This window comes from Electrona antarctica (assembly GCF_951216825.1).
Source record: "Electrona antarctica genome assembly, chromosome: 5".
NCBI lineage: Eukaryota > Metazoa > Chordata > Actinopteri > Myctophiformes > Myctophidae > Electrona > Electrona antarctica.
Window position 1 is genome coordinate 26,280,962 of NC_136810.1, and position 26,296 is coordinate 26,307,257.

Sequence of the window (26,296 nt, forward strand, 5' to 3'; positions counted from 1 at the left end):
TTGCACGTTCAACTCCAGAGTCCAGATAGCACATTCACGCACGCACGTGTGTGTGTGTGTGTGTGTGTGTGTGTGTGTGTGTGTGTGTGTGTGTGTGTGTGTGTGTGTGTGTGTGTGTGTGCGTGCGTGCGTGCGTGCGTGCGTCCATGCGTGTGTGCGTGTGTGTGTGTGTGTGTGCGCAGCGGAGGGTTGAAACTTTTTGAAAGTGACGCGAGTGGACACACCGCTCCTCCCCGTTGTAAGGGGACAGAGAAAACTTTCCTTCTTGTTTCACGCATGCCAGTGCCACTATTTGACCAAACAACTTGACAGAGAGAGAGAGAGAGAGAGAGAGAGCGAGAGAGAGAGAGAGAGAGCGAGAGAGAGAGAGAGAGAGAGGCCAACAGAAGATATTTTTGTTGTCGTTTGTCAGGAGGAGTGAAGACACATTTTGGAAATGAAAGCGTTATTCATCGGGTAGACGAATCGCTCGCTTCACCCTCCAAACAGCATCATGAAGCGCCTGTCCCACCACCACCACCTCAGTGTTGCACTGAGAACCCTTCTACTGTGTTATACACTCCTCAAGGTAAGACACGAAGACAGCTTCTCATGGATATCATATCACATTGATTTGTAAAAGCATCAGAGAAAGACGCAGGTGTTGTGGTTTGAGTATTAAGACAAAGGCATCCTTGTATTTGCGTCCTCTAAAGGCTACGTTGAGCCCACGGTGTTGCACCTGTTGCATTAGTAACGTTCCCTCAGTGGGGCTACTGTTGCATCAGGTAACTGGTCAGATATAGCCTACCATCCCAGGCATAAATTAGCCTATATGAATTCTGAATTTCTGAGCTCATATTGAAAATACAGATGTAATGACTAATGAGCTATTAGGCTACTACACATGGGACACAAAAGTGCTCTTTTTTTTGTTTTCTTCTTTTTTTTTTTACATGTGATGAAAGTGTCAATACCGCTGTAATGATGAATAGGCTAATGGTCCTTTGAGAATTGTAATAGATTCAAATGTATGTTCAGCAAACTAATTATTATAATTATGCTGCCCTGACCTTCAGTGGGAGACTGCTTTAACAATGGTAAAGCTCTTTACTGGAAAACAGACAGAATACATTAAATCTAATCATTTAAATAAATAAAGTTTATTGAAACATCTGCTTTATTCAGTGTTTCGGTTTTATTGGCCAACTTTAGTAGGCTACACTCTTGAGGTGCTTATTGTCATTTTTATGGTTGTTATTTTTTATTTTAGTGTAATGCACTGTCAAAAGTGTCTTTGCACACCTGAATACAATCTTTGTAACCAGGTGTGTGTTCCTCCCTAATTTAAGGAATAAAAGACATACTTGTCTGCACTTGCTCAATAAAGAGTATAGGCAACGTTTCGGTCAAGGACCTATATACTGTATCTGATGAATGTCTTTGACTGAAACTTTTATTGAATTGTATATTGTATTGGCCGTGTGAATGGAGAATACCACTAATTTTCAACATTTTACTATGTCATATACCTGAGCTGTTGTGTGGAAATAATAGAAAAAAAGTCCCCCCATTCTGTGTTTCCTAGAACTGGAGGTCTGAAAAAATTCATTAACATTGTGAAGTACATCTTGATGACATCATCAATATGTACTTCACAATGTTAATGATTTTTTTCAGGTGGCAGCTGGTGTTCCAAATTATAATGAACACCTGTCACAAAGATTGTATTCAGGTCAATCAGGTGTGCAAGAGATTTTGGACAGTATACATTACACTAAAATAATACATGTTTTGATGTTCACAACCATAAATATGCACAAAAAAAACACCTCAAGACAGTGTATAATACTAAAGTTGGTCCATAAATCCCAAAACACTGACAACTAAAACATGAAAATAAATATTATATATAAAAAACATTATTATTATTACTATTTATATATAAAATTAATGTTTTGTTTTTAAATCACTGACATCTTAGTCATCTCACTACATTTTATTTATTTATGTAGTCTTTTGTTGTGTAAAACGACTCAAATTCATGACTAGTGTCCAAAACCCTGGACGTACCGTAGGGCCTACGGTATTGGTATCGGTATATAGGTATTGGTAGCCTACGGCGTAGGCTACCAATACCTATTCAAGAACATTATGTGTGAATCCTGTATTTTATTTGCATGTCTTTTGGCTTTAGGTTTAACCTGTAGTTGAATGTGTGCTGTTACTGCGTGACAAGCCTTTACACCACCTTTTTTTTGTAAATGAATGCCTTACTTCATTATCCTATATACAGCATCACACAAAAGTATAAAAAGTAGCAGAATTACAATCTCAAAACGCGGCGCCAAGCAACGTGTTTCGACCTTGTAGATCTGCTACTTTCGATACTTTTGAATTTAAATCCTGAAGTAACCATTACAAATGGCCGGTGAATTGTAGTCACAGACCCACCTGTTCTCATCTCAGGGGCCTTTCTGGAGGGAGGGAGGGGATCTCAGGGGCCTTTCTGGAGGGAGGGAGGGAGGGGAGGTATAGGTAGAGAGGATGGTACTGTAGGAGGATGTGTGTGGCCAATGCCAAGGGGTCAGCAGTGGAATGAGGTTCACCTCTGAGGTTTCTGTCACTCTGTCACCGGGAGGGAGTGTATCAGTACAGTACATGCATTATAAATGGAACAGAATTGACCTGTAGGGTCCATTTGGTCCCATCTGTATATTCTCAGTTATATGTGCATCCTTGAAATTAAAAGGTTCGAGAACCAATATATGCTCTATAGAACAGCTGGATTGGCTGCCGTTTACATTGGGTGTGAATTAGACTCAAAATCTGAATCAGCTTTGTTGTCACATCACATCTTCCATTTGGTTCTGTTTGTACAGCTAGGGCCCCTATTACAGTACATTAGCTACAAATGTACATTAGCAAACACATTTCGACTTTCTTTGAAAACAAATGTAGACATTTTTAACACCGCAATCTTGTATGGGGGTCCTTCATGGCACAAAATATTTGGGGCTCCTTGACTTGAAAAACTTTGAGAACCACTTCCTTACACTTCCTACACGTCAAAAACAGTTGAAAGGCTGATGATGCAAATTGGTAATTTATCCAGTTGATAACACATTATTATTAAGTCTGCTCCCTCCAATTTTGTGAGAGAAATAAGCAACCAGTTATAGGAAAACAAGCCCAAAAGTATAAGACAGTCTTTCTGCGCCGCTTTTCAGAAAAACGCATCAGTCTGCAAGGATTTTTACTGTACATTGAAAATAGCTGTACTGTACTGTACTGTACTGTACTGTACTGTACTGTACTGTACTGTACTGTACTGTACTGTACTGTACTGTACTGTACTGTACTGTACTGTACTGTACTGTACTGTACTGTACTGTTGTGTTGTGTAGTCATGCTGCCTGGCTTTGATGAGAGGAACTAATGAACCATGAGTCATACAGATACATTTTGCAAAGCCTCTATGAAGAGTACACAGTTGTCAGTGTGCTCTCTGGTACACATGCAAATGTGAGGCAGCCAGTCGCCATGCCATGCCGTGGGTTTTAATCCTGTTTGGGGGAACGTACATTAACAGGTGGAAATGATAGGGCTTTTGATGTGGACTTGGTGGGAATTATTATCAGATTGGATGTTGAGGGATAGCACATAATTGTACTGTGAGCGTGACCAGGCGCGCAAATGCCTGCGTTGGCGGCGAAAAAAATCAGTAGCCCAAAAGTAGCCCCATAACCCCAAAACGTGGGGTTATGGTTAGGGTTTGCGGTCGGACTGTTTTGGTCACAGTATGTAACATACAGCATAGCCTATATAACACAGCTATAATGTTTTGTTTAAAATCCGTTGTGTAATGAAGGAAGTTGTATACTTAAAGGAAGTTGTACAATAAAAGGAAGTGAAACATGTATGTCTGGCCGTTAAATTTCATGATATCACTTTATAGGTGGTATCACTGCATCATACCCTATGAACACATTACCACCTGAGACAAGACATCACTTTACTGTATAGGTGGTATCACTGCGTCATACCCTATCAACACATTACCACCTGAGACAAGTCAGTCTGTCAGTCGGAACCAGGAAGAGTTTCTTGTCCCAAAGCCAGAGGCCAGAGAGTTAACCTCTTAAACCCTAATATGGTTGACTCAGGGCTCTATCATAGGACAACAAAAAACGCCAACATTAATCTCTTGAGATTAGAGAGTCTGCTGTCTCTTTTCTAACTTTACTTTGGCAAAAAAGTTTCCTTACAAACTACACCATTACTATGATGTGAATTTTGTATCCATGCAAGTTCTACATCTAAGTAAGCCAAAAGTAGTAGGCCTTACATGAAACACCCTTTCCAATAGCTCTTTTATGTGAGAGAATATTGTATATGGTCAAAACATATTTTTTTACGTATTTTACTTCTTCATGTCGTAACCTTGTGATCGTTCCTACGCATCATGGAATAGTGTGTTTCAAATGAAAAAAACAAAAACATGCAAAATAAAGTTGCAACTATTCCAGAGCTTTGAAGCGCTACAGTGCGCCGGTTTGCTCCTGGGGGACTCTGAGATATACTTTGAGATACAATCACTGAAATCAGGCCTGCATTCTTACTTCTAATGTAGCTTTCAAAGTCTGATTAATGCCCCCCACCCCCCGCCCCAATCCCATCCCCATCTCTCTCTCTCTCTTTCTCTCTCTCTCTCTCTCTCTCTCTCTCTCTCTCTCTCTCTCTCTCTCTCTTTTGAGAGAGTGTATGAGGGTGCATGAGTTTGTGTATGTGCGTATCGTATGTGTGTAAGCAGTGGCTTTCAAAGGTTTTCATGGAAAAAATGTATATGTATTTTGTTGTGGGCCCCCAACCAACCTACCTACCTACCTACCTACCTACCTACCTACCTACCTACCTACCTACGTCTGTCTGTCTGTCAGTATAGAGCGTCGCAGTCCCGCCCCTACCATGGACCAGGAAATTAATCCCAATGCATTTTTCCCATAGACATTTCAGAAAGTATTTATTTAAAGACGGTTACGGTTGACAAAGCCAACTCGAGTCGTGACAACTCATGACAACACAAACAATATTTTGGACCCAACAAATAATTACAAAGAAGAAAAACAACAAAAAAAGTGTTGTAACCTGCCGTTTCTTTCTTCTTTCTAATTATTTTTTTGGCCCCAAAAATTGTGTTTGTTGTCATGATTTGTCACGACTCGAGTTGGCTTTGTCCGCGGCGTAAACGTCTTTAAATAAATACTTTCTGAAATGTCTATGAGGAAAATGAACGGAGAATCATTTCCTGGTCCATGGTAAGGGGCGGGACTGCGACGCTCTATAGAGGGGGTGCATCAGACATACATCATGTATGACAGATTGGAGCAGGGAGGGATAAAGTATGGCAGTAATCAGAACAGTGAGAGGTGTGGCGTGTCACCATTATACTCCATGGACTCCTGGGAAGTGGGCCGGTGGGAATGGGCCGGCACCGACACCCTGGATCACACAAGCAGTGTCCATTTAACCCGTTAAGACCTGAGCTAGGCTGATTCTACAAATGCCTTTTAAAGGATCAGTAGTGTGCCAAGAGCCCCCCAAATGGATACGTATTTGGCTGCTGAACCGTTACAAATAGATATATAAAACACTGAGGATTTGACTGCATACTGTAGGTATAAACGATATAAATCACAAGAGTCAGGAATATTTATATTTCTTCATGTAACAGATTATAGTTATGTTAGGAATAGGAATATTAGCTCAAGTAGAAATATTTCCATGAATAGGTGTTTTTTCTGTATCTATTGCATATAGCCTATGAATGTAAATCTTCTGTAATGCTGAAACCTACAGTACTTATACATACAGTATACATAATTATATCTCTGCTGTCTGAAACTCCAAAATGTTCATTTTTCAGGAAGTGAAAATTAGGCCTATGCATTTTCCAAGAAATTAAGAAAACCTTATATATTTAAAACAATGCGTGCCTCATCAAAGTTGATATTGTGACTTTATATATTGTCAATTACTTGCATGAGAGGTAGAGAGGTGGTGGAGTTAGCTGCTTTAGCAGACAGTTTGAGGGTCCAATGGAGTTTTGTATGAAGCGCTTTGTAATACCAACACACAGAATTGCATTGATTTATGAAAGAAATCAAAAACCTAAACTCAGTCACTCACTCACTCACTCACTCACTCACTCACTCACTCACTCACTCACTCACTCACTCACGGTGGACCCTGTTGTAAACAACTGTAATGCTTTATCATGGTGTCGTCCACAGTAACAGTTTTTGTATTGACTTGTGCTTTCGTTTGAAATGTACCCATTCTGCATTGTGGGATGTTAGACGTTAACTATAGGCCTACAGTTCAGAGAGAGTGCGTGCAAAGATGGCCTAACACATCACAATAAGCACCCAGGAAAAGTACATTGCTTTGCATGAGTCTAGCCTTCCACCCTCTCTCTCTCTCCCTCCCTCTCTGTCTCCGTCTATCACTGCCCCCCCCCCCTCTCCCTGGCATCTGCATAGATTGTAAATGTGTTAATGTTGGGAAAAACTGTGACGTTTCTATCAGCGGCACTCATCTCGGAACAAGGAAACACGGTCCTTGCTTACTTCCACTAATGTGAATTATCTATCACTGGACTACTGACACTCAGTGTTGGTTTTGGCAGCAAAATTAGATTTTAGTTTAGATCATAGTCCTTTGAATCGTTTTCATTTAGTTTTAGTCACCTGAAATGTCTTACTGTTTTAGTCGATTAAATATACAGTTGATTTAGTCAACTAAAATGTATTTTGGCGGGCCTTGGTGCCGTCGTAATGGCAGATTTTACACTTGCTGAAAAGTGTTGCTATTTTCAGCATGCAACCAAACTGTAAAATGACTGGATCTCTTGTCCACTAGTCCCTTCCTAACATTTTAGTCTAGTTTTTATTTCTTGACGAAATTGTCGATATATTTAGTCTTAGTTTTAGTCATCATAGCTTAGTTTTCATTTAGTTTCTACTTAGTTTTTGTCAGTGAAAAAAGGTAGTCGACGAACATCGATCAACACTGCTGACACTGCAGTCCGCTAACGTCATCAATAACAGTACATAGAAGCATATCATTGATAACCTATTATCTCCATATTCTAACTTTTTGTATTTCTTCGTAAATTAACGCCCTGCTTGATCAAACTACAGCATCACACAAAACCTTTGTGTGATGCTGTAGTTTGATCAAGCCCAAAATGTTTGAGCTGGTAGATCTTCTACTGTTTTGCTATTCTTTTTATTTGAACCCAGAAGAGTAACAGTTTTGGACATTCCACCCGACAGAGATGATATACTGTATATACTGTACGCTCTCTCATAATATAATAAATGTCTCTAGACAGACAGTAGAGACATTTGACTAAGTCGCTCATGCATTAATCCTAAGAATCAGATTTGAATTTATTCATGATGACGCGCGTGGCGTGGCAGCATTCAAACACACAGATGCCAGTCCCAAATTAAGGTCTTGTCGGCTGTGTTCCGACCGACGCACAGGCCTCCCTGTGTCCATCCATGCTAGCATTGTTGGATTCCGATATGGAACGTCACAAATCCAAACTCTAGCTGTGTGGAGCGCTGTACCCTCCACTGACTCCCCCACGCTCAAACCCTCCCTCAGCAACTCCCACAACTCCCACAACAAGACCATCACGTTTGTAAGTTACATCCCCCGAAAAACACGCTTGCATTTTTTTTGACCCCTCTGACTGGTCGGCCTTGCATCGTAACATCATGACAAAGAAACGCAGTCCTCCCCAGCGCTCATGTAAATGAGACAGTCTGGCTCCGCTCGCAGCCTCAAAGGCCTTATTGTCAACAAGATGATAATCTTTTTATCAGTTGGCCAATGACCATGAGCCACCACAGCCAGGCCGACGCATGATGAGAAATATTGCGTCAGTTTTTTTTCACTTGTCTTTGTATCCCCCCCATCCACACATAACCCACTTTAGGGAGAGTCTGATTACAACAACAGTGGCATAATGAAGATTGGAGAATGCATGTAAAAAGGGCAAGGTCGTAAAATCTTTCCTCTGTGAAAAAGACCAAATGTCATGGAAGAACGCATGTGCTGTAGAATCACTGACACTTTTCTCTATACGTAGTTGAGATTAAGGTGAGGACTGTCTACACTTTACAGTGAGTTGAAAATGTGAATTAAGCACGTACACAAAAGGCGACATAAAACACTACATACGCATATGGAATAGTGTGGTTTAAATGAGGTGAGGAGAAATGAAACATGCAAAATAAGCTGCAACTATTAAATACATTTGAAGCGTGACAGCACTCTGGTTTGTTCGACTTCTGTCTCTGTCACTTTCTCTACACCTCTGCAAGTGACAACACACCATGATGACACACATGCACATACTGTACAGGACATTCTCACACACCTGACTTTACACTCTATAGCGTGGAATCTTCTGCGTGTATGTGTCTGCCTGTGAATGTGTGTGTACTTGTGTGCGTGTGTGTGTGTGCGCTTGTGCACACATATACATGCATGCATTATGTATTGAATCTTGTGTGTCTCCCATCGTGTCGCATTGACTTTAAACTAAAGAGGAAGAGTCGGGGGGGGGGGGGGGAGTGGTACAGCACAACCTGGTAGATAGGTATCTATATCAGCACCCAGCCAGCCAGCTCACAGCCTTGACCTGACCTGCACTCAGTGGCGGAAAAAGTGCTCGTATATTTTACTTGAGTAAAAGTATCAATAGATTCAATGCTGCAATATGGAAATACTCGGTTTAAATAAAAGTCCGGAATTCAAAATGTGCTTGAGTAAAAGTTCAAAGGTATTGTCATTAAAATGTAAAAGTACTCATTGTGCGAAATGTCTCTTTCACAAGTTCAAAATGTATTAAAAAAATCTTTTGAAAATGGCCGATCTACAAACTCACAATGCGTCGCATCGCTTCACATTGTGAGCTTGTAGATCTGCTATTTTTAAATGGCCGAAATGTATATAGGGCCGAAGTGGTTAGTGTAAGTAACTAGGAACTAAAGTTTTCATATAATTGTAGTGAAGTAGCCTAAAGGTCAGTACCTCTGAGATGTAGTGGAGTAGAATTAAAAGTACTGCAAATTGGAAATACTCCAGTAAAGTAAAAGTATGCATGGGGACAGTACAGTGCATAGCAGCTCGACTCATTTCCATAGATCCTGATTGGGCCCTTGATAGCACTTAGTTGGACTCTGTGGGAGTCCGGGATGCACACACGAATACAAAGGTAGTTTTGAAGTAAGCAAAGTTGCTGTACGAATGGTTTGATGGTTCATATTTTCATACTGTTGTTGATTACGTGATGTTGCTTTAGTTTACGGTACAATGTTCAACAGCGCTATGACGATCTCATGTTTGGTACACATTTTCTCAGAGAGAACCCAAGCCAGTGAACCTAGACAATTATTGTATGAGCCGAGGGGTAAGTGTGAATGTACGGACTACATCTGTATTAGTCACAATTGGATTAACCATTTAAGCCAGGGAGTTCCAGGGGGTCCCCAGCTAAATGATAGTTTGGAACCAAATGGACCCTTATGGGTCTGTAACTCTGAGAGTGTACAAATTTCACTTCCATTTCACTTCCATTTCAGTTAAATTAACATTGATTTTACAATATAAAACCCAGGTCCCAGAGATAGAAATGCCATTAAACGGGGGTCCGTAGACAAATGCATGTCAAACTGGGGGTCTTTGAAATTAAACTGCAAATCACTGCTACTGTAGAGCCGTAAAAATCTTCTCTTATGGGGTCCCTGGCATATCTTTTCAAATGGGGGTCCGCGGGCTAATACGTGTCAATTTGGGGGTCCTTGACATGACAAAGTTTGGGAACCACTAAGCCCTATTATGTGGAAATAGGCAATCTACAAGCTCACAAAGTGTCCTGGCATGATGTGTTCTTCACCTATACAGTATATTGGCTATTTTCACTATTGAAATGAATAATAACACTAATCAACCAAAAGTGACCATGTCCAAAAGGGGATAATGATGGGTTTTTGTTTTCTTATTGACGTAATTGTGTTTTTTGTCTTAAATAGCTTATCATCTATTCTAGTCAGTCTGAGTCATTTGCCTGAGTCAACTGTTTTAATGAATATATATATATATATATATATATATATATATATATATATATATATATATATATATATATAATTCAATCTGTATGGTAGAGTATCTTAATACAATACTGGTTGTATTTTGTCTCCCTGCTCTTCCATTGAGACGTTTAGATCAGAGGTTTTTCATGTCAAGGACCCCCAAATTGACACTAATTAGCCCACGGACCCCCATTTGAAAATATATACCAGGGACCCCCATAAGAGAAGATTTTTACGGCTCTAGCAGTGATTCTCAACCCATTTAATTTCAAGGACCCCCAGTTTGACATGAATTAGTCTACTGACCCCCCATTTAATGGCATTTCTATCTCTGGGACCCCGCAATTTATATTGTAAAATCAATTAATTTAACTCTGAGAGTGTACGGGTCCATTTGGTTCCATTTGTACACTCTCAGAGTTACAGACCCATACAGGTCCATTTGGTTCCAAACTATCATTTAGCTGGGGACCCCCTGGAACTCCATCAAGGACCCCCCTTTGGATCCCCGGACATAAAATGTATTCCCTAATCATAATTTTTGTCAGACAACTCTTTAGAATATATATTTATTGAGCATAATTGAGCATAGATATACTGTATATGAAGCCTAGTTTGCCGTCAGGGCTCTGTTCCTATTCATTCCCTGTAACATTAACATTTTAGTTGGGGCATGGCTGGGGGTGAGGCTGAGCAGGTTAGCAGCAGCAGCGACGCACGTCCGCACAGCAGGAGAGAAGCCAGGAATGAGCAGGTAGGCAGAGAAGTTTAAATAGCAGCTTTGATCAGGTAAAGAGCGTGCATGTGAGATGTGATTAGTCACCTGATAAGGTAGGCGCAGAGCTTGCAGATCTGCTATTTTCAGCATGCAACCAAGTGTGAAATGACTTGTGTCTTTTACTTATATACTGGATCTCTTGTCCACTAGTCCCTTCCTAACGTTTTAGTGTAGTTTTTATTTGTTGACAAAATCGACAGTAAATTTAGTCATAGTTTTAGTCATCATGGCTTCGTTTTTATTTAGTTTTTATGTAGTTTTTGTCCGTGAAAAAAGGTAGTCGACGATACATTTTCGTCATAGTTTTAGTCGACGAAAACAACACCAACGTCCAGATGAATGTATACTGTACATAGAAGAAGCTAAGAAACACAGAGGAAGTGAGGAGGAAGTGATGAGGAAGGAACAGAACATTAAAATGGTAAATGGTGCATTTATATAGTGCCTTTATCCAAGGCGCTTTACATAGATTGTAAAGCGTAGCTTACAGCAGTTGTGCCAAGGAGCCCCAAATCCATCTGTATTTGGCCTGCAGATGGCAGAATCCTTCATCCAACATCTTGTATGGTGGATCCGTCGCACAGATGTGGGTCCACTCCGCGGCCAAACATGTATTAATTTGGGGGTCCTTGACATGACAACGTTCGAGAACCACTAGCTTACTGCTGCAGTACAATCAGGCCAGTTCAAAGAAGGCCCAGGGGTTGATTTATTATCCGATGCCGTGTGACTCTCCTCTTCCTTCATTATGGCGGTGGAGTCATAACTCTGAGCATAATGACTGAAAGGTTGGGCTGTATATTATTGCAGTGTTATCAGGGAGGGTCTCTGGGTGGGTGAGGGAAGTGCCAGGATGTTGTGCTTAAGTCCAGAAACAATGAGTCTACAGTGTGCCTAGGTCACTGTGTCTCATATCATAGCCACTGTTCCACGTAACCACTTCTGGTCCATGGCACAAGTACAGGTGGACCATTGGGGGAAAAACGTTATATAAAATAACCAGTAAGACGCCCTGATGGCGAGAATGTGCACGCATCCGCCTGGGTGACGGCAGACGGCAGACTGCTTGGCGAGTGCTGGCGCTTTGGCATGGGGGGTCTGATGATCATATGGAGTGACCATATATGGAGGCGTGATGTCACGAGGCGTGACCATAATATGGAGGCGTATGAGCAGTGGTGCACATAACTAGTGCGCCAGTGCGCATGCGTTGTCAAAACGTTTGTTGCGCGTTGGTACGCACATTTGCGTACCAACAGCTGAGACAGGAATTGTGCGTACAGCCAGGGACTCAAAAGAGAAGTTAAATAAGGAACATGACATACAGTACTAGCAGTGGATCTGACAGAAGAAGAAGTTCCAACAGGTTTTGCTGATTGTGTTTCCCTCCCCGTGCTGAGGGGAAGTTAGCACGCACGCACGCACGCACGCACGCACGCACGCACGCACGCACGCACGCACGCACGCACGCACGCACGCACTCACATAACGGCATTCTAATGAATCATCCTTTTAGAATACCCTATATTACAACATCTGTCTCTGTGTGTGTGTGTGTGTGTGTGTGTGTGTGTGTGTGTGTGCGTGCGTGCGTGCGTGCGTGCGTGCGTGCTTGCTTGCTTGCGTGCGTGCGTGCGTGCGTGCGTGCGTGCGTGCGTGCGTGCGTGCATATTTGGCCTAATAGACATACAAATATTTTGTATGTGTGCGTGTGTGTAGAATTCCACTTTCTCCGTGTGGACCCAAAAGGCCAGCAGGGAGGGACCCATGTCCCCTAATATTCAGCCATTATGTAACAGGGTGCAATTAAAGGGGTCGGACACAAAGCTGTTCTCCGCTGTGTGTTCTGTTTGGGGTTATCAGATCAAACTATAAGCCGTTTAGGTTAAATAGGCTGATCCTTGTGCAAACAAGCTTTTAAGGTGACATTCTCAATTGTTTCTGGACCCGGCTCAGGCTGTTATTACGGAGGAAGGAACTTGGACGCTATCAGCAGGCCAGCAGAGAGGAGGACAGGACCGTTTCAAGTGAATTATAAGGCTTGATGTAATGTTTACTTAATATTTAGCCAGAGGTGTTTGGTACTTTAGTAAAAGTACCATGCAGTAGTAGTACCACAATATGAAAACACACACGTTACAAATAAAAGGCCTGTATTCAAAATTTTACTTGAGTAAAAGTACAAAAGTATCGGCACTTATCGAACACTTATTATTTTCCGAATATCCAATGATAATCTAAATCTGAAAAGTAAAACGTACAATATTGGCCTCTGTGTAGTGGAGTAGAAATAATACTGCAAGTCCACAAGTCCATGCACTCAGTGAGTGGGCAGAGTTTATGGCCTGGAGTCAGGCTAGAAGTATATATACGTTATTGAATAATTTGACATACTCAAGTTGAAGTAAAAATACATTAAGTTGAGCTTAAGTTCAGCACTTGGTTGCTTTCCAGAAGTGCAGCCCCCCCCCCCCCCCCCCCCCTCAGGGCTTGATGTAATGTTTACTTAACGGTCAGTACAGCCATTTCCTCTCCCCCCATGCAGACTGGCCCTGGCCACAGGCCACAGATACAGAACACACTGCACAAGGGTCAGTCTCTGGCTGAGTGATTCCTGGCCAAATGCATTTCAAGATTACCATTAAATATCGCTTCTGTCGGGTGGAAACCTCATATGTCAAAATCTGTTACTTTTCTTTTTCTTTTTTTTTCAAATGTTTTATCCCACAACTTTGTAACACATCTTTTCACCCAGTGTCAATTATCTAATGTAATCCTGGGCACTATACTTCCTCTGCCAACCTGGGGGGGGCAGCGGACTGACCTCATGCTTCCTTCTATGCATGAGGAGTCCAAGCTGCTTCTTTTCACCTGACAGGGGAGAGTTTCCCCGGCCGGACGTAGCGCGTGGAAGGAACACGTTATTCCGACCAGTTCCTTTCCCCTCCATCAGGCGCCCCGGCTGGCCAGGGGGAGGTAGTTTAGAGACCAGGATTACGGCATGTTTTTGTGAGGGTACCTACCCTAGGGGAGAACATGCAAACTCCACACAGAAAGGCCCTTTCGCCAACCCCGCCTCAGGTATGGGCACTGATGACGCGGAGGAGGGAACACGCCCCCAGCGCCCACAGCGTCCCCAGCGGGAATCGAACCCAGGACCTTCTAGCTGTGAGGCGACAGCACTACCGACTGTGCCACCGTGACCCCCCACAAAATCTGTTACTTTTCAAAAGATTCGAGCAGTATAGGGCGTGTTAAAATATGGAGATAACAGGTTTCTGCCCAACAGCGACAAAATGTCTTCTCCAGTGGAGACCTGCAAATGAGAGGATGAGTGGATATGAGTGGTTAGTGAGCCCGCCTGCATGGGGAGCATGAGGTCCTGGTTGTCGCTGGTTCGATTCCAGGCCAAGCCAGCAATATGTCGATGAGTGTCCCTGAGCAAGACCCTGCCTGCTCCCCGAGTGCCGCCCAATGGCCGTTCACTCCTCCTATAGTGATTATAGGATAGGTAAAATGCAGACATAAATTTCACAAAACACACCCAGAGGAGTAGGGACCAATATTATTATTATTTATGCCTTTATCAAAAAAGAAAAAAATAATACTTTATTAAGATGTTACTACTAGATTGTGAGCGGAGAGGGGTCGAGGGTACAGATGGGTGGCACACACACGCATTGGGATAAAGACTTGTCCTTCTTTGAACTAGATTTCAGTATTTCATCTCTGTCGGGGGGAAACCGACAGAGATGTCCAAATCCAAATCTGTACCTTTTCAGGATTCCAATTCCAAAATAGCTAAAGTAGCAGATCCACAAGCTAGAGCCGCGTTTCCAGCTGGCCGACCTGCTACTGTTGATGCTCATGTGTGACGCTGTAGTACCGTATGATCAAGTAAAGTAGAGCATTCATTTACAAAAAAACGAAACACAAACATGTTTAGAATATGGAGATAAGAGGTTTCTGCCTGCCAGACAGTGCAGCGTGGGAGTGGAAACATGGTCTATTTCTTCCCTGACTCATTGTCGAGGCTCAGTGGTTTCTGTTGCTTCTGCCAGTTGTTGTATTTATTTGGTCAGAAGTAAATAAGAGGCAGCACTAAAAATGGGCTAAGAAAATAAACATAGATAAGACATTTGTAGAAAAATGAGAGGTTGTCATGATAAGTCAAAGCAGCATTACTAGCACAATCGTTTTGAACCTTCTCCATGCCATTATATATTCAACAGTAGAGCCACATGTGGAAATATTGTGTGCCAGGGACCCCCAAATGGGGGTTCCAAATGGACCCTTACAGCGAATACAACAACACTCGCCCCGGGTAAAATCAGGCGACCTCACCACCAGGTATTCCTAAACTTAAACCTCAGTAAAACTATGCCTGAACCTAACCTAGCATAAACACAAAGCCATTTAGATCAGACCATGATCTGATGGTCTGAGGTTGACACTAATGGGTTTGCTGGGTGTACTTAATCCCCTCAAAGGTAATCACACTTTAAGCATTGACCTCCAGTAACCTTACCTCAGAGGTGACAGAAACTTTAGAAACTTTTAGTGTTTCTAGTAAGACTAAATCATAATTGCACAGACTCTTCTTCAACAAAGATGGCGAAAGCAAACATTCTTTGTTCTGTACTTATACATACAATAGTATGGTCAAAACACTGAAGTCCTTAAACCAGAAACTTAACCTCAGTAAAACTATGACTAAACCAAACCTTATTCCTAAACTTAACCTCAGTAGAACAAATCAGGCATAACTCCAACCATAAAACTAAAACTACTACTAAATCTAACTTCTAAATACCTAATCCTAACTCTAACGCCAAACTGAATCTTTTCCCTACCAAAATGGTCCTCACAATGTCTATTTCTCAAATACATTTATTATGGGGACATTCGGCCCATACAGGTATAGTAATACAAGTATAGACACACACACACAACGCACGCACGCACGCACGCACGCACGCAACACAGTACACACATACTGTACATAGGAAGTAAAGATCTATTGTGGCCTGTATGGCTTTGTGGGAAGTGGAGTGCATGTAAATGGAGTAGACTATTATTATAGCCTTTACAACAGAAGTCACACAGACATGAATTTCCTCAAAATGCAGTTTGTTCCTCCAGCGTGCGTTCAAAGTGGAACTTTGACACAGCGTTTTGAGGTACTTGATGTAAGAAGTGTTTCCGTCATACTACCAATACACTGCAATCAATGCCAGTGGTGTTACTCGTTGAAAGGAACATATTTAAATTGTTAAATTGTTATTGTCGACGAGTGACGTACGCCACCAGGAACAGAACATCGATTGGGCGTTATGATCAGGTCTATATTGCTCGCCCAAAAAACATTGAAAGCAACATACAGTAGCGTCATACATCTATCTAACTATTAATGCACCATGTCTCTGTGGCCCCTTTTCCACCGGTTGGGAACCGGTTCAGTTCTTTTTGGTTCTTAGTCCATGAGCCAGAGCTCCAAAATTGGGACATTAATTATGAATTGAGTGTGCAAAACCATACCTATATTAAATTGTTATCACCATGAAACTTCCCCAGTTGATTACTTACACAAAGACAATGATTTATGGTTTTACAAATCTTACATTTTTAAATGCAAATTAGGCATTATATAGGAAAATATGCAAAGAAATTACAATATGAAAAAGCCACTATACTGTGGAAGGGTTATGATATTAATTTACTTATATTGATCCTATAAACAATTTAATGTATGGTTTGGAATGTAATGGCAATGGCATCAGAATATAATATCATACAAACCTTTCTTCTTCGTAGCTTTTGCTGAACAGAAAAGGCATGACATCACCCCTGGTCTTTCAGTTTCTAAAATAGCATTCCCTCCCATGTCTGCCTGCCTGTCCCGCGAGAGCGTCACGAAAGAGCGCACGGACCCGGCGGCAACCCCTCGTCAAAGTGTCCCACTGTGCCGCCCGCCCCGCCGCGACCTTCAGAAAGAATAGGGTCCCAGGCGGCGTAGGAAGGGCGTAGGGAGGGCAGGGAAGACTGCTTTCAACAACCTATAGGACAAGGTTGAGGAGTTGACAGGAGGAGGGTTAAAGACAGGAAGTGTCATAATGGAACATTTCCTGTCCCAGCGGAGGCTATACCGTCTAGAGTAATCTGATCTCAATCAGGTTGCCCACTATTATGTTCTATATGATTATTGTTCTGTGAAGTCCATTTGGATCCAATGTTAACACTTAAGCCCCTATAGTATACTGCTATGCTCATACTCAATGTTAACACTTAAGCCCCTATAGTATACTGCTATGCTCATACTCAATGTTAACCCTTAAGCCCCTATAGTATACTGCTATGCTCATACTCAATGTTAACACTTAAGCCCCTATAGTATACTGCTATGCTCATACTCAATGTTAACACTTAAGCCCCTATAGTATACTGCTATGCTCATACTCAATGTTAACACTTAAGCCCCTATAGTATACTGCTATGCTCATACTCAATGTTAACCCTTAAGCCCCTATAGTATACTGCTATGCTCATACTCAATGTTAACACTTAAGCCCCTATAGTATACTGCTATGCTCATACTCAATGTTAACACTTAAGCCCCTATAGTATACTGCTATGCTCATACTCAATGTTAACCCTTAAGCCCCTATAGTATACTGCTATGCTCATACTCAATGTTAACCCTTAAGCCCCTATAGTATACTGCTATGCTCATACTCAATGTTAACACTTAAGCCCCTATAGTATACTGCTATGCTCATACTCAATGTTAACACTTAAGCCCCTATAGTATACTGCTATGCTCATACTCAATGTTAACACTTAAGCCCCTATAGTATACTGCTATGCTCATACTCAAACAATGGTTTGTCATTCAAATTCCCAACTTGATATGCATTATTTACTGTAGGCCACGGACCCTCATTTGATTACATTTTTGATCTCCGGGACCCCAATCTATATACACTATAAAATCCTTGGTCCATTTGATTCAATTTGTACACTAGCTGCATTCTATAGCCTATAAGTTCACAACAATCTAGCTCATAATGTGCAGGTTGCATGCTGAAAATAGCAGATCTACAAGCTCACAACACGTCGCGCTGTGACGCATTGTGAGCTTGTAGGTCGGCTATTTTCAGCAAGTGTAAAATCAGCCATTACGACGGCACCAAGGCCAGCCAAAATACATTTTAGTCGAGTAAATCACCTGTAGATTTAGTCGACAAAAGTCTTGTGATATTTAGTCGACTAAAACTAAAATGTGACTAAAAGTAAAATCTAAATTTGCTGCCAAAAACAACACTGGTGCTGGTTCTGGACAACCGGCGATTACGTGGATTGCAGACGTTACGCACAGAGACGTGGTGCATTTATAGATAGATTCACACACAGAGACGTGGTGCATTTATAGATAGATTCACACACAGAGACCTGGTGCATTTATAGATAGATTCACACACAGAGACGTGGTGCATTTATAGATAGATTCCACTCCCTCACACAGACAAGAATACCCTGTGATCTAGTGTTGATTTTGACATCAAATTTTGATTTAGTTTTGCAGTATTCTGAATACATTTCTGTTTAGTTTTAGTCATATTTTAGTTTTAGTTTTAGTTCTAGTTCTACAGTTAATTTAGTCAATTACAATTTCAATTTTGCTGGCCGTGATGGCATTGAAATGGCTCATTTCTCTTAGCTGCATGCCGAAAATAGCCGATCTACAAGCTCACAACGCGTCGCAGCGTGACACATTTTGATTTGTTGAAGAAATTATCAGTATTTTTAGTCTTAGTCTTAGTTTTAGTCATCATAGCTTAGTTTTTATTTAGTTTTGTCAGTGAAAAAAGTTGACGAACATGTTTCGTCATAGTTTTAGTCGAGGAGCTACTGTGATCACCACTCGCACTCACAATCCTTTCCACTCCATCAACCTTGCACTTGTAATGGGGGCGTGGTGTACTGTACTGTACTGTACATAGCCTTTATCACAGGTACGCAGGTGTTGTAATGAAGGACATTACCTAAAGAGAGACCATGAGCTGTGTTGACCCTTCATGTTAAGAGGAGTTAATGAATGGCCTCCTGCATGGGAAGAGTCACAGGGAAGGAATGGACATGGAATACTGGAAGCCATGTTGCCATGTCCACTTATTATAAGCACACTTTGGGCTTGTTTTTCTGTAACGTCGCTTGTAAATATTGGTAGTTTTGCGGGTTGCACTTGCACACTTTGTGCAAAGTGTAGTTTGCTTATTTGGGCTTGCTGTTTAATGTTAACTACAATAATATAGTGGTCATTTTCATGTTCCCCCTCAATTAATATGTATATTTATCCGCAGGTCCCCATCTGACAATAATATTGTAGGTCCCTGTCACAAACATATTATGTTTGTGACAGGGACCTACAATTACAAACAAAAGTAAGATTCTTTTAAAATAGCAGGTCTACAAGCACACGACGTGTTGTGTGTGAACATTAAACTAATGTTGATGCTACAAGACATTTTTTTCTGGTGACGTCCTGTAGGCTATGAATCGCTTCTTTTGGGCTTGTTTTCGTAGACCTATCTTTTGCTTGTTTCTCTCACAATATCTGGCAACACTGCTGCTGATGCTACAAGTTTAATGTGTAACTTCCTCTAGTAAACAGACAGAGAAAGCGGCGTATGTGGAGGAGTAGGTCTGTTTGGTTTTCACTAATCATTAAGGTGGAATGAGATCTGTGAGATGTGTGTGCAGGGAACCAGGAAACTGAGGAAAGTGAAAACAGCGTGTGAGGCAGAGACATGGAATTTGAATCCACCTCCATGCTCAATGGACATTTGTGTGCGTGTGTGTGTGTGTTTGCAAATGCGCGTTTGATTAAGATAGCTAGTACATATTTTGAAATAGTTTGTCACAGAGGCATTCATTGTTCGATGGGGGAAAAAACTCTTCCCCCTTTGTGTAGGACAAAAATAGAAGATTTGCTCGTCCACATATGACGTAATTTCACCATTCATTGTCAATGGGAATTTAATGTTTGTGTGAGATGAAAATCTACACTGTATAGCTGAATATAGAAGGGGCTAGCGCCCCTCAAAAATACAGCTGAATATAGAAGGGGCTAGCGCCCCTCAAAAATACAGCTGAATATAGAAGGGGCTAGTGCCCCATACAGCTGAATATAGAAGGGGCTAGCGCCCCATACAGCTGAATATAGAAGGGGCTAGCGCCCCTCAAAAATACAGAGTTGATGACACATACCCTAAGCCACATATAATGTATGAAAAATAGCCCATCTACTGTACAAGCCCATTGTGAGCTTCTAGATTGGCTAGTTTTGCCATTTCTTTATTCTTTATAAATAAAGATAAAAAATCTGTTTTGTTTTTTTGACAAATATTGGTTTAATGATGAATGTATTTAATTCAGTCTGATCAGAAGCAGGGATAAAAACTGAAAAACTGAAACTGAAACTGAAAAATGTATTCACCGGCCCTAAAAATGAATCACTGTCTCAAAACCCATCCCTTTTATAATCATCCGCTATCAACCTAAGGAATGCCTATTTTGTAGGTTGGGACCCGGTCTGCATGTGCAGGGACGTGCAGAGGGTGATAAAGGGGCAGGGCCTGAAATCCCGTAAAGAGGGCACTTTTGGACAAAAATATCGAAAATAGCTGATCTACAAGCTCACTTGTGAGCTTGTAGATCAGCTATTTTCGGGGGCGCTACCCAGCACTCTTTAGCTAGTGGAGATGCGGTGTAATGACATGGATTTTGAAACAAATTTGTTCAACGCAAAACACTGTGTTCAAGTTCAGGAGACTTTGGAAAAAAAGCAATTCTCCTGAATGCTGCCTTCTGGTATGGCATGGAAAGGAGTGGCATTTGCATTTCTTTCACCATATAGTAAAAAGTAAACGCTGCATTCGTGGTCTGGAAAGGGCAGTTGTTTTACAGTTAAAAGGGCAGGGGCTGAAGCCCCCTTTGATGTCTATGTGTGCACGTCCCTGTGCATGTGTGCAGGCCAGGCCAAGGCAGGTTCTCAGCCTGGGCACACTTGAACTTCCATGCGCGGCCAAAGGAAGCTGTCTTTTTCGGTTTTTAGACAGCTGGTGGATGGAAATGAAGCTCCACCCACGCGGCAGAATGCCGCTGGGGCAAGCATTTCCGGGAATCTGGCCGACGCGGCAATCTGCTGCGTGGGTGGAGCTTATTTCCATCCACCAGCTGTCTAAAAAAACAGAAATGACGCAAAAGACAGCTTCTTTTGTCCACTCATGGAATTCTAAAGTGTGCTCAGACTCACAGACAGGTGCAAGTTGTGACTGTTTGTAACTCAATGCTGACCTCTGGTGGTAAAAGCTAACTGTTCTCTTCCCTCTTTCCCCTGTCATCTGCAGAGCTCCAGAGCAGAATGCAACAGTAAGTATTTCATAGTTATTCAACTTGCTTGAGAAATAGGCTCTCCTACAGTAGGTTTGTTTTATACAGATTCATGAATTGTAAGCCTCTTATAAACCAGATGTTGTGAAACCTTTTTGCTCATTTGTGCAAGCACTTTTCTTTTCTTTTCTTTTCTTTTCTTTTCTTTTCTTTTCTTTTCTTTTCTTTTTAGTCTCCAGTGTGTGTGCCGGTTTTAAAGCATCGACGATAGCAACAGACACTATTGTCTTAGCGACTCCGGTCGCCTCCGGAGACTTCTGGCAAAACTGCACCCTATCTATCGACAACACCACCTATGCACCGCCAAATATAACTAACTTGGATCCTGGTGCCACCTACGAAGTCACCTACACATGCCACAACTGCTGCAAAGAGTTCACAACGAGTGAGCCAATCTATTTTATTCAAGTCCTATAATCAATGTCTATAAGCAGTCATGTCAACCTTTTCTGGACCAGGTGCCCACGTGTAAATCTCCAAATGGTTCAGTACTCTCTGTCAGTGTTGTTTTTGGCAGCACATTTTTATTTGAGTTAGTAGTCTCTTGAATAGTTTTCATTTAGTTTTAGTCACATTTTAGTCACCTGGAATGTTTTAGTGTTAGTCTAGTTTTAGTCTAAGTAAATATCATAAGATTTTTTTGTCAAATAAATCTACGGTTGATTTTGTCGACTATAATGTATTTTGGCGGGCCTCACCCTCCAAAATACATTCAGTCATGTACAAATGACTGGTTTTACACTTGCTGAAAATAGCAGATCTACAAGCTCACAACGCGTCGCAGTGCGACATGTTGTGAGCTTGTAGATCGGCTATTTTCAGCATGCAACCAAGTGTAAATTGACTTATACTGGATCTTTCGTCCACTAGTCCCTTCCTAACATTTTAGTCTAGTTTCTATTTGTTGACGAAATTGTCAATATACTTTTTTTTAGTCATAGTTTTAGTCATCATAGCTTAGTTTTCATTTCGTTTCCATTTAGTTTTCGTCAGTGAAAAAGGGTAGTCGACAAACATTTTTCGTTTTAGTTTTAGTCGACGAAATCAACACTGCTCTCTGTGTCTCTCTCTCCCACCCTCCTGTTTTATACCGATAGAGCCCGGGGCCGTCAGGGACCTCAATGTCACTGAAGTCACAGAGTCCTCTGTGTCTCTGAACTGGACCCAACCGGAGGGACAGAGCTCCTCCTATGTGGTGGAGTGGAATGGCGGTACTAACAGCACCGCCACACGGGTGTCGCATGCGACCATTGGTGGTCTGAGGGCGGGCTTTCAGTACACGTTCATGGTAACAGCGCTGGCTAACGACAACCATACTAGAGGAACAAGCACCAATAAGACCGTATACACAAGTAAGTATATGCTCGTTTTGATTGTGGCTCGTGCCGGCAGGGCTGTGGGCAATTAACAGACAATTAAATTCATACCGATGTTCACGAGCAATATCAGACTTATTAATTAATCTTGCTCATGTCGGTTCATTGAACAAAACATTTTCACCTGCAATGTCTTATATCATTGGGTTTAACAATAGTCAGACTTATTAAGGTATGAGTGACTATGACGTTTATTTGGAGGGTCCATTATTATGAACAATACGATCAGAATCAGTACAGTACGGTTAAGAAAGCACTGATGTGATTTCAGTACACAATACACATTCAGTGTAAAACCACTGAATTTTAACTAAACTGAAGAAAACAGTAATAACGACTCTATGACAACCTGAAATATGGATGATGTCTCTTTCGCTGTCTGTCTGTCTATCTATCTATCTGCCTCTCTCTCTCTCTCTCTCTCTCTCTCTCTCTCTCTCTCTCTCTCCCTCCCCTTGGCCCAACACCCGTAGAACCTGAAGTCATCAGGAACCTAAGTGTCAGTGACATCTCAGTATCGTCTGTGTATGTGAGTTGGAGTGAACCAGAAGGAAAGCGTTCCTTCTTTACAATACAATACACCGATGGGAACGCCAGTGAGACACATACGGTGTCAGAAACATCATTTAATGTCACTGGATTGACACCAGGAGAACGGTACACCTTCAGTGTGGTTGCAGTCGCTGGAGATAACGAAACATTTGGAAAGACGGTTGAAACGACACACTGCACACGTAAGATGAGGCTGAGTTTGGACTTAATTGTCTGAGTGTTTTCCAATAGTTCCTTGTCAGGGGAAACCATACTGTATATTGGATTTTGATCAAATACCAAAATTCAACGCTTTTGAGCCATAGACGTATATTTACGTCCTATGGTCTTTATAGTGGTTCATGATAGATCGCGCTCGAAATGCAACATACATTAGCATTGGGTTGCTATAGCTAGCTGTACACAAACTGTGTTTCCTGGGCCAAGATGGCCGCTTCATAGAGTCCTATAATAGTGTGATCGTCGGTTGTGTTTTTCTCTAAATTGAGGCTCCGATTGAGGTGTTTCAAGTGAACATCGACGTTAGGCTCATTCATTAAAAAATAATCGGTGCCTCGCGGTTACAATATTAACGCTTCTGATGACTTTTCAACTTACGACCGGCAGATTAGTAATAGCCGATTTTTACTTTCGGTCCATTTGGGTGAATTTCGGGGTTTTCAAAATAAAAGGCCCCGTGCATCGGCATCCTGTTGGCAGTGAAGCGACAGTGCCGGAGGTCAATGGTGGCCGTAAATATGTTAAATATCGATCTCTCTCTCTCTCTCTCTCTCTCTCTCTCTCGCTCTCTCTCTCTCTCTCTCTCCCACCCACTCATGTTGCACTGACAGAGCCTGAAGTCGTCAGGAACCTAAATGTCAGTGAAATCACAACTTCCAGTGTGTTTGTGAGCTGGACTGAGCCAGTTGGAATCAGTGTGTCCTATAGAGTAGAATGGACTAATGGAAGTGTCAGTGAGCGTACTGCTACTGATCAGACTCATGTTAACATTACTGATCTGACCCCTGGAGGTCAGTACACGTTCAGTGTTAAAACACTGACTTGTAACCAAACTGAAGGAAACAGTGCCACTGCATCCTTTTATACAAGTAAGTACCTTTTATCTTGACTGTTAAGCAGAAAAAACTTTGATAATCGACACAAAAAAAACTAAAACAATGTTGTGATCAATACTGTTATGTAAAGATACTTTCATCCGGCATGCATTTTATTGATTGATCATGAATTTGATGTCATAAAAATACAAGTTGTTCAGATGCTGCACAGGATTTCACAGCATGTGATTTGCTGTTCCCAAAACAATGGACAGAGTTGGACAGAGGACAGAGTTGACCGCTATTAGATCACTCTCTTACTCCAGATCTCCCCATCTTGAGCTCATAGAACATGTTTTAGTCAGAAGAAACTGAAATATGTATTTTCAACACTATCAGAAGCAACAATGAACTCTAGTGAACATTATTGTCTGTGTTAGAGGGGTGGATAGTGTGATCTCTATTGCTGCCTTATTGACCCCTCATGGGTTTGACTTCTACACCTTCCCACATGAGCAGCTGTGGGGGTTAAAAGTAAGAGGACCTACATGTGAGGAGAAACCTGGGAATTGGCATAACAATAATAGGGAGAAAAAGGGGAACGTGCGGAAAAAGGAATTAAAATAGTTCCTTGTCAGAAGACGTCATAGATTGTATTTTTAGCACTTTCAGAAAGATGGCAATGTAGTCCTCTATAGAGTTAATGACAACCTGAAATATGGATCTCTCTCTCTCTCTCTCTCGCTCTCTCTCTCTCTCTCTCTCTCTCTCTCTCTCTCTCTCTCTCTCTCTCTCTCTCTCTCTCTCTCCCTCCCCTTGGCCCAACACCCATAGAACCTGAAGTCATCAGGAACCTAAGTGTCAGTGACATCTCAGTATCGTCTGTGTATATGAGTTGGAGTGAACCAGAAGGAAAGCGTTCCTTCTTTACAATACAATACACCGATGGGAACGTCAGTGAGACACATACGGTGTCAGAAACGTCATTTAATGTCACTGGATTGACTCCAGGAGAACGGTACACCTTCAGTGTGGTTGCAGTCGCTGGAGATAACGAAACATTTGGAAAGACGGTTGAAACGACACACTGCACACGTAAGATGAGGCTGAGTTTGGACTTAATTGTCTGAGTGTTTTCCAATAGTTCCTTTTCAGGGGAAGTCATACTGTATATTGGATTTTGATCAAATACCAAAATTCAACGCTTTGAGCCATAGGCGTATATTTACGTCCTATGGTCTTTATAGTGGTTCATGATAGATCGCGCTCGTAATGCAACATACATTAGCATTGGGTTGCTATAGCTAGCTTTACACAAACCGTGTTGCCTGGGCCAAGATGGCCGCTTCATAGAGTCCTATAATAGTGTGATCGTCGGTTGCGTTTTTCTCTAAATTGAGGCTCCGATTGAGGTGTTTGAAGTGAACATCGACGTTAGGCTCATTCATTCAAAAATAATCGGTGCCTCGCGGTTACAATATTAACGCTTCTGATGACTTTTCAACTTACGACCGGCAGATTAGTAATAGCCGATTTTTACTTTCGGTTCATTTGGGTGAATTTCTGGGTTTTCAAAATAAAAGGCCCCGTGCATCGGCATCCTGTTGGCAGTGAAGCGACAGTGCCGGAGGTCAATGGTGGCCGTAAATATGTTAAATATGGATCTCTCTCTCTCTCTCTCTCTCTCTCTCTCTCTCTCTCTCTCCCCCACCCACTCATGTTGCACTGACAGAGCCTGAAGTCGTCAGGAACCTAAATGTCAGTGAAATCACAACTTCCAGTGTGTTTGTGAGCTGGACTGAGCCAGTTGGAATCAGTGTGTCCTATAGAGTAGAATGGACTAATGGAAGTGTCAGTGAGCATACTGCTACTGATCAGACTCATGTTAACATTACTGATCTGACCCCTGGAGGTCAGTACACGTTCAGTGTTAAAACACTGACTTGTAACCAA

At 41.8% G+C, this 26,296-nt stretch overlaps 1 protein-coding gene across 1 annotated transcript in view; it reads left to right on the forward strand.

Moving 5' to 3' along the window:
* The first annotated feature begins 404 nt into the window (after positions 1 to 404).
* LOC306922679 (receptor-type tyrosine-protein phosphatase eta-like) overlaps positions 405 to 26,296 on the forward strand; it is a 57,653-nt gene continuing 31,761 nt past the window's right edge. Inside the window, exons 1-4 of the mRNA XM_079500440.1 lie at positions 405 to 568; positions 21,339 to 21,360; positions 21,554 to 21,766; positions 22,479 to 22,733. Of these exons, the coding sequence (XP_079356566.1) occupies positions 494 to 568; positions 21,339 to 21,360; positions 21,554 to 21,766; positions 22,479 to 22,733 (565 nt within the window). The 5' untranslated portion in view covers positions 405 to 493. The remainder of the gene's footprint in view (positions 569 to 21,338; positions 21,361 to 21,553; positions 21,767 to 22,478; positions 22,734 to 26,296) is intronic.